At 38.9% G+C, this 10047-nt stretch overlaps 1 protein-coding gene across 1 annotated transcript in view; it reads left to right on the top strand.

Annotated features, from left to right (window-relative positions):
• Positions 1 to 9788: 9788 nt before the first annotated feature.
• LOC306803584 (cytosolic phospholipase A2 epsilon-like) overlaps positions 9789 to 10047 on the top strand; it is a 31396-nt gene continuing 31137 nt past the window's right edge. The window contains exon 1 of the mRNA XM_079309171.1: positions 9789 to 9878. Within this exon, the coding sequence (XP_079165297.1) occupies positions 9852 to 9878 (27 nt within the window). The 5' untranslated portion in view covers positions 9789 to 9851. The remainder of the gene's footprint in view (positions 9879 to 10047) is intronic.

The raw sequence follows: 10047 nt of genomic DNA, 5'->3' as shown, positions 1-10047 counted from the left end.
CAAAGTGTTGGTGGGATGCTGCTGGGGTGGCCTCTGTGGCTGCCAGCTGCATTTCAAGGCTAATGTGGAGGATTTTATCAGGTAGATAAAGATATTCACAGTGTGCTTTGTCTGAATTGTGTCGCTCTGAAGCTTTAAACAGCATCATCAGTCTGGCAGAGGGAGCAGGACACAGTGTTTCTGCAATGACAAGTCAGCCAAGGTCAACAGTGCTCTGTGCAGCTCTCAGTTTTAGAATATAGAGAATTGTCAATGACAAGGAGGGGTGTTCCTTGTTCCTTCAAGGCAGCTCTCTGGATTTAGTCATGCTTTTATTTCTGTACTGCTGAAAATTGAAGCTTTAATAGTGTGATTGTCCAGGGTAGATTCTTGGAAGATATTTTTTGTAGATAATGAACAGGTTCTGTCTCTCAGCAATTCTTCACTTTGCACCTATCCTTCCAGAGTTAAAGTCTGAAAATTGGTGTTATTGTCGTGAGGCTGGGCTGATTTTGTCATGACCAGTTAACTTTCTTTGCACAGTAAGTGTGCACATCTCAAGCCGTGGCTCTTATAAGTACAAGCAGGGCAGATGTAAATTCCTTACAGAGTATCACTAATGCTTCCAGCTCCTGCCATTCACAAACCAGTGGGGAGCTGGATATATCATATGTGGCTCTGTGCTTGTCTTTTCTTCTAGGATGCCCATCAAATGGATAGGCTTTTTGAATCCACTATGGTCATTTTAAAAACGTCTCATTTTCGGCATTTTCTGCCTGGCCTTATTCAAGATTCAACAAGTTTGAAGGAGGCTTTTTACACCTTTCACATATGAAACCTGAAGAGGAAGTTCAGCAGGGAGTGTAATAAATAAGTTGGAAGGTCCTAGGAGAGGTGGAGAAGGCTTGCAAAGGTGTTGGATGTTAAAGCTAAACCTGGAGGGATATCTAGCTTGATTGCATCTTTTGCTTTTGTAATCCTTGTTTGCAAGCCTTTAGCAGAACGTTGAGGGACAGTTTTCTGGGCTTTCTCACTCTCACTTGCTAAATGGTCCTACCAGCTTGCACTTCTTTAATAAATCCATTTTGTAACACTGTACTATTATTTATAACACTGTACTAAAGCTATTAAATTGTTTAACTCTGGTGAATTGCTCTTAGGCTATAGAAGAACAAATAAAATAGCAAATGAGCTTTATATTGTAATATATTATTCATCTGGTTTCTTTCCATGGCTTACAAAAGCCAGAAGTACCATAAGATCATCTTGTTAGACTTGTTAGATGTCAGACTGTTACCTGCCATGCAGTTACTGAAATGTCAGTCTTGATCCTCTGTGGCTGAACAAAGTCTATATTGAAGAAAAGTGATCCTTCTTCTATTATAGACATCAGGAACAGCAAAGTCACCACATTTCATGGAGCTGTGTTGTGGTCAGTGATCATCTTCCAGCAGTGAGTATGCACCTTGTTTCCAGCCTCGTTTATTTTGGCCAGAGCCCAGATATTAGCACATTACACTTTTTCCTAGTACCTTAAAAACCATTGCATAATCACTGCTTCTTTATTGAGATCAATTTTATAAAATATACCTAGTTTACATCACAGTCTTCTTTTTGTCAAACCAGTAGATGCAACCCTTCAAATTCTTATTATAAACCCCCCTTTTTGATGTATTGAGCTGTATCTCTGCTCTAGCACTCTCTCCAATTCTTCATTGTCCCTTTACCAAATGCAGACTCCAGTACCCTTCCCACTACTGCTAAACCCTGAGATAAACATTGCTTTGTTATTCTTATATTCTTACATATAAATGAGTTCCAAGTTCCTATATCTAGAATCCAGCTGTCCTCATTTGTCTTTTAAGGCTTCTGACAGGTTGTTTGTCTTCCATAAGCTAATCAGTTATTTTTTCCACACTCCAGTCTTCCCTTTCATATGGGGGAGTAAATTGTGACATGCATTTGGCAGTCCTTTCATCATAACTTGCACTCCAGTGCATTAGATTTTGCCATGGTTAATCAGACCAGTCTATCAAGCAGCTCAGATCATTCTTTATGGTTGCTCTGTCCTTAGCATTACTCCATCAATCTTTGTTCTTCTGCAAATCTGTGCCTTGCTTATTTCCAAAGCACTCATGAAAATGTTCAATAGAGTTTGAGACGGATGAACTCTTAAAAAATTATCAAAATAACAGTTTTAGTGATATTTTTCACTTAGGACTGCTTCTGAAATCAGTTAGAAAAAATATTCTTTACCTTCCTAATATATGCTTTCTTTTCAGTCTTTGCATTAAAAAATCTTACTATCTTTTCACAAGAGATTAAAAAAAAAGTGATATTTCAGGATAGAACAAAATCTGTTTCTTCATACTGCAAAACACTATTTCCTACTGACTGGCTTCTAGAGACAGCTAAGGGCTTACCAAAACTGCTCCTCACCTTACAGGGACCCTCTGCCTAATGCTCATCCCAGAAAGATTTCTTTTCCATGCAGTGACCTTGCATCACCCTTTTGCTATGCCATGCACATTTCTGGGAGGACATCCTGTAATTGCTTTGGCATCCTTTGCAGCCTTATTGCACTCTGGTCACTTAAAGACAGCTTCAGTAATCTGCACTGCAAGATTAATACATCCATAGGACAGCACGTTTTGGTCTCTCAGTGGCATCACCTCTATAATATACCTAAAATAAGGAAATTAAAGAAGAAATTCTGTGCATAGTCCAAATATAAATAAGACTTCTGTGAAGTTTAATAAGGAAGGAAAAAGAAAAATAAAGGCACAGTTATATCTCTTTATTAATATCGACTTCCACCAACTTTTCCTTCCATCAACTGTTCTTTTATTTCCCAGCTACATGGTTCTTAAGCTCTTTTCTGAACCATCATGGTTCAGTAGAGTGCTGACATTCACTTCACATGCAAGGGAGGTAGGTCTCTCACTTCTACCTTCATGCAAAGTGTTTCAGACATAAATTTTTACTCTAAATCTCCCTTGGTGTTTCTATGCGCACACACACACACACCCTTATGTGTGGAATTTGATTGGGTGGAACCATCTGCTGTCCAGACAGTAAATGGTATTTGTTAATGACTGTCCTAAGGCCAACTAATTACACATCAACAATTTTTTTTTGGCAAAACACTCCCTTGTGTGGTGGAGTGCAGTTTTCAGTGTATAATTGCTTTGTATGCTGAAAGTTATAAATAATATAAACATGCATACATTAACAAATGCTGTACAAAATGTGTGTAGCTTGAAATCAGCTCTTCATTTAACACAGGTATTTCTATCATCTACTTCAGGGATGATGGAGCATTTGGCATGCATTACATCCCATACTTTGAGGAATAGCAAGAGGGCTCAGAGTGATAATATATGCTAATTGATTTTTAGTTAGCCAGATATTGTGTTCATTATGGCAATGGCAGCCAGGGTAAACAAAATACTGGCACATTACTACATCCCCCTTGCTGCTTTTTAAAATTGGCACAACATTCACATTCTTTCTGTAGTTCTGCAGTATACCAGGAATTAAAATAGCTGAAGCATAGATAGTCAAGAATTACAGCCTATAGTTTTAGAAACTATTTGGTAAGAATGATCTCTGTTCTCTTATTACATGTTGTATGACTATGTGGTCATTTTCATTATTCACTGATGAAACACATGAAGTGTTTTCTTTTTGAACATAGAATACAAGTGTTTTATCATCATCTCTGACTTAGCTGCATAATTAGTAATTATTTTGCTTTTTATATGAAGTAATAAGTCCAAACCTGTGATAGCATTTTGCTTTCTCTTCATAAACATTTCCTTTTTATTTGCACACATGAGCTTGTTATTGTCTTGGACTTATGGAAATGCAGCAGATAATTGACTTTCCTTTCATGTCGTATCTGTGCAATGTGATCTAACTGAGTAGGTTTTCATTGTTACATCACATAGGATCAAAATATCAAACCCATGTGAGAGTTTATGCAAGAGCTGTTTAGACAGGTTTCCACATGCTTTTGTAACCTGTGGCTCCCTTGCATTTATTATAATGGAGATTCAGCAATGTTTGCCACTAAGAATTTGTTCTTCTTTAATCTGTGTTTTCTTGACCTGACCTAGGAGTCATGCTTGACTTTGATGTCTGTGAGTTTTTGCACAGTATAATGTTGCAATGGTGATTTAATTTAGCATGTAATGGGATGTACTTACATAGTTGCCTATCTCGATCTCCTGGAGAATGTTTCTTTCCTTACGCACTTCTGAAACACTTCCTTAAGAAGTTTTGCAATGGTTTCTTTAAAGTGTTTCCATACAGAGCTGTTGACATAGTTTAATCTTTGTGATCAGCCCTTTTGTGAGTAAGCAGCCACACTAGATTGATGCAGAGGTTTGTATTTTATTCAGCTGGAACATGTGGAATGATGGTGAGACTCTCTTGCACACCAGTCCCAAATTCTCCCATACTTGGCTCCACTGTGAAGCCTTTTGGAGTCCCTGAGAAATGGCATTGTTTTGTGAATACCCATGTGGAGTCACGTTTGTAGCAACACTGAGACCTCATCCCACGGGCAGCTGGCATGGGGCACGAGTGAGAGCTCAGATGGAACCAAGGGCAGCTTTGACTCCCAGCAGAGCCTGGGGTTGTTAAGCACTGCTTACATGACCTACCAGGTGCCCTGGAAAGGCTATCACTGCATCTCCCATTGACAACACGCTGTGTATGGGGCAAGATCGGCTGCCATGCGCACCAGCTCGGATTGTGCAATGGATGAACAGCACACGAGGGAGATACTGGATGCAACAGCTTCTGCAACAGCCAGGCCTTCCTCATACAGGGAAGAGGCACAGGGAATTGCAGCAGTGCAAGATGAGCTGGAGTGAGTACATCACCTAACCCTGTGCTTCCGTTTCAGCTGGCAAATGGGATGGGAAATGCCCACAGTGGCTGGCAGCCTTTCCTCATCTGGGTATGCCATCCCTAAGGATGTCCTCTTCCCATAGCTTGTATATTCTCACCAGAGGTCTCATACCAGAAACATCTGCATCAGATGTGGGCTGTGGTCTCATAATGCACTGTTATACTGTCTTTTGTAACACAGAAAATGACAGAAAAATTAGGAATTTCATTATACCAAATCCTGAGGCATTGCTGTGTTGAGAAGAGGAATCTCCCGATGTGTGCTGAAACACGCTGGCTGTACATCACTTGGCTGGAAAGGCAATGTGCTCAGAAAGGTGCTGTGGCCACTTTTTACACTCTGGAGGTAAAAGAGACCCTGCTCAACAATAGGGAAATCTTGGAGAAATTGCCAGAATAGTGCTGAACTTGCCATCTGCTATGGGGTCCCTTTGATCTTGCCTGGGACTCTCAAATAACAGTTCTCATGGGAAATTACATTTTTCTCTCTATAGTCAGGAAATGCTCTCTAGTAACCAACAGATTTACTCATCAATTATTTTTTTGTAATATACTTTATCCCTTGGAGATAACTGCAATGACCACTGGAAATTCAAAGCTGATGATAGCCTCTGATTTCACATATGTTAGACTAGGATAGTAAATTCAGAGGCATTTTGTTGCGCTGAGATTATGTTCTGTAAAAGAATTAACAAACAATCCTGCAAATGAGAGGTACTATCAGTATTTGTCCAGGACATTAAGTACTTCTTGGAGAATTTCTGAAATATTTTCTGAATACACATGTTTTTCTGAGTCTGAGTGAAGTTAGCATATATGTAACAACAAATATATATATATATATATATATATATATATTCCCTTTTTATCATGGAGTGCATGGATCATACAGAGACCTTTTAAAACCTAATTAATATTTCTAGTGGATAGAAATACTCCTTTTTCTACTGATGTTACCTTATGGTCCAAATTTTCTCAAGCCATTTCATGTTTCTATCCTAATGTCTTCATGGTTTTGTGGTAGACCCAGCAGTGTTAGATTAACAATTGGTCTCAATGGGCTTTGAGCTCTTTTCCAACCTAAAAGATTAATTTTAGATTAATTATATTTGAATTACAGATATTTGAATTGCAGGTAAATACGTTTATATATACCTTTCTCGTGATGACATAAATATGTATCTTGTTGAAATAAGGACCATGTGGGTCACCAGAAGCAGCTGTGTGAATCAGGCAGTTTCCCAGTCATTGCCATATTAATGCCTGATTCTTGTGAGTGATATTCAGCATTACTCTCATGGGGATTGTTATGATATCTTGATTTCTGAGTTAGACTTGAACATTTTGGCTTTTATTCAGGTGGGCCACAATGTAATAATACTTTTGATGCCTGAAGCATCACACTAATATGCATTAGCTGCATTTACTTGTGTCCCTGCATAGAACACAGCTGTTTCTAGTAAAGATAATAATTAGGAGTAAAGCAGAAGGGCTTTCAGTGAAGCTCCCTTTCTCCTATGTTCAGAAACGTGGTCTGAAAAATCTGAGAGGAAGGTGTGCTGAAGCACCTGATGTCAAAAGCCCATGTATAGGGATGAGAGATAAGCATCTATAGCCTGCATAGAAGTGTAAAGGATGGGAAAGAGGCTGAAGAGAGCAATCATGAAGAATGATTGATGAAAGTGGAAAGAAAACATAAAATCTATCTGATCTTTTACTTGTCCTTGGCAGTCACTTTAATAAATCTTTTAATAATTAAATCTGATCTAACTCATGTCTTTGAGCATTAATGTTGAATTCCTAACTCAGCTGTAGTTGTAGATCTAGAATGTGTTTATTGTAGTCTTACATACAAGTCTTATGATATGTAGAATTACATACAAGTCTTGTATGATGTAGTCTTACAGGAAATACAGAAAAGGTTTTTACAGAAAGAGTGATCAAGTACTGGAACTCTCTGCCCCGGGAGTCACATCTCTGGATGTGTTTAAAAAACAGACTGGACGTGGCACTCAGTGCTGTGGTTTTGTTGGGGTGTCAGGGCATGGGTTGGACTTGATGATCTTGGAGGTCTCTTCCAACTTAGTGATTCTGTGATTTCCCATTTGTCCCAAACTTGTCTCAGATGCTAATAAAGCTGCTGCTGAACTTCTGCAGTTTGCAGCCTGGGGTTTCACTGAAAAACCAGCTTGATATTGCTCCCTTAATGCACCTGGACATGAGCTACCACTCATGCTTGGGACAGCAGTCCCAAGTCTGGCTGTCTGCTTTCCCACCACAGGGGCCTTTGGTGATCTGAACCTGAACACATCTGGAAGTTTGTGCTGGTACTAGTCACATCGAATTTTGCATTCTCTGCCACCTTGGTAATCACAAAACCTCTTTGTTATTAGAATGGATACCAGAGAGGATTTTTCATTTATATGCTAATAGAGCTTTTGCCCAAGGGTATTTTGCAGCTTCACATCGCAAGAGGGTGAATCAGATGCTAACAACAAAACCAGGCTCCTCAATGTCAGGCTCCCTCAGCATCAGGGACTTTGGGAACAAGTAACTAAAGAGGGCATGCTGATTACCCAGGTGGGATTCATCTCAGCTATGTTCAGACATTCAGGAGCTAGGTGTCAAATTTGGTATTTTGGTTTTTTTTTGTTTTGTTTTTTGTCCACTCAATACAGAGAAAGCAGAACCAGCTTCTACTATGAGTTTAACTTTCAGAAGATTTAATGGTCAAGTGTATCCTAAGTGCACACCTTGTGAAAAGCATGTGTTTGCCTCAAAAGGAATGGTGCTTCATAGCAAAAAGCAATTTTGAACTTTGAACTAATTTAGGAAATACCAGTGCCAGCTTTGAGTCAAAGGTACCTTTGGCTACCTCTGACTTCAGCTTAAAGAGCAGGTATTTCATATAGGCAAGGCTTGAGTCAGGAAAGAAAAGTTAGTTGTTAGGCAACAAGCAGCTCTTAGTCAGCTTCCTAAGAGATGCTGAAGGCTTCTTCCCCCTCCTCATTTCCTTTTGTCTGTAAAGCAAAGGTGCAATATGACAATGTAAATGAAAACAGGATCTAATGCAAAAAACCTCACACCCATTAGCTTCCACACATTTCAGAAACAAGCCTTGATCTGACAGCCTTTGTGAGACACAGTTACATGTTCTCTTATCTTGGTTGTGGTACTGAAACTCTTCTAGGCACTGCAACCAGGGACACAGGTATGTTGCAGAAGAAGAAAGAGAAAACGTGTGTGCTTTAATGTACGCAATTACTTCTGACTAAACTGTTTATTGTCACCATTCTCACAGAAAAAAATAGATTCTAATTTTTTTTTTTTTTTTACAGAAAGGCAGGTGCTCACAATCAGTAAAGTATCAGCCAAGGAATGGGAGAGCCTTGTGACTCTCCTTAACCTATTGCTGAAGATTATCTAATTCTGCCTCCAATTAAAATGTTCCAGACATTGAAGGTGAGAAAAGAAGTTAAAAGCAAACTTTCACTTGCATTTTGTGATAAAATAAATGTGCTATTTTTGAAAAGCAACAACAAAAATGATAATGTAGATATAAAATTAGACCTAGGAGATCAAACTTTAGGAAGGATGGAATATTCCTTGTAAAATGATCAGATTGCCTTAACTTGTTCGTCTTGTAAGAACAACTTCTCCTATTGATTCCACTGTTCACATAAGAAAAGTATGTAATGAAACTTCTAGAAGTCATTGGGTTTGTGTCTAGTTTCTGTTACTCAAGGTCCTAGTACTAAACTCATAGCCACAGTCAGAGTGGCAGTGATTTCACACCTATTCCCATCTCTAAGAGGAAGCAGGATGCTTTGTCATCCTATTAATCTTTCATAAGTACTAATTCTAATCATTCAGAAGGACTTTCAGTGCAAATGTGTGCGTGCCTAGTAATGCTTGCATAATGTCTTAGAAAATTTAATCACTGAGCTTCCTAGAAGTGTGCTGAACACATGCAGATCTTCATTAGATTAAAAAAAAATTCCAACAAAAAGATGTTGGATCAGTCCATTAAATTCCAATAATCTATAATAGTGTCCAGCCAGATGATGATTTCAATACAGTTGCTAAGAAATCTGGGCCTTTTTTGCATCAGAAATTGATCTTGTAGTTTGTGAAAATATTTAGTAGTTTTTTCAAGTTGAAATGTTTGAACCTCATTTAAATTTATTAAGCTGCATGGTGTACTAAATGTGAAGCCCAGAAATAAGAAAGACATTTCAAATGGAAAAATGATACAATGTGGTTTACGGACCAGAGAAATGTTGCTTTTTAAATTTCTTTAAATTTCTTAATTCTCAAATTTCTTTTGAGATAGAGCAGTACAAAAAAATGAGTGTGTACACAGAAATCATGATGCAACAGCATTTTTAAAGGAAAAATGTTCCTTCAAAAGAACTCTTTTTATCTTCATATGTAAATGTCTCCATTCTAATGATCATCTCCATAGCTGTTCTTAAATTTATTTTTTATTTAGGATGTACTCATGTATGGAATTCAGGTGTTTTCATGGAGAAAATATGCTGATGTGTTTATCAGGTTATTTCCATGCCCACTTTTAGAATATCACTGTAAGTCTATCTCACATAGATGATCTCTACCATATCATCAGTCAGGTTACAGCAGCCACTGCATCTCCTGGAGCCCCAGGTGGGAGCAGGTTTGTCTCTGAGCAGGCTCTGCTCAGCCACAAGAGCTGCAGATAGGAGCGCTCACACCTCGCAGCAGCTGCTCTTCGGACAAATAATGTGGGTGGGAAATTTCCCTGTTTCAGAAATCCTGGAGGGGTGGAGCTCTGACTCAGTGCAATAAAACACCTGTTCAGCAACTTCTGAGACTTCTTCAAGATTGTAAATTTGTTCCAGGAGGCACTGGCACCTGTGGAGCCCAGTGCTAAGGTGCCACTCACAGCAGCTGCTTTTAATGTAGCAGCGATCTCGATGGCATCAGCCTCTGCCTTACCTCAGGTAAGTGGAAAGCACAACAACCCTGGCAGGAGTCTTGGAGTTTTGATTCAGATTTGCCCCTGATCTACAACAGGTCAAGTCTCCTGTTATCTATAGGACATAAATTTCCAGGAAGACAAGACTGTTCTTTCTTGGATATTTGCAGTTACCAGGACCTGGAGTCAGAATC

Source organism: Erithacus rubecula (genome assembly GCF_903797595.1).
Source record: "Erithacus rubecula genome assembly, chromosome: 6".
In the NCBI taxonomy this organism is placed as follows: Eukaryota; Metazoa; Chordata; class Aves; order Passeriformes; family Muscicapidae; genus Erithacus; species Erithacus rubecula.
The sequence above is the reverse complement of the archived record's forward strand: the minus strand, read 5'-3'. Positions and strand labels throughout refer to the sequence as shown.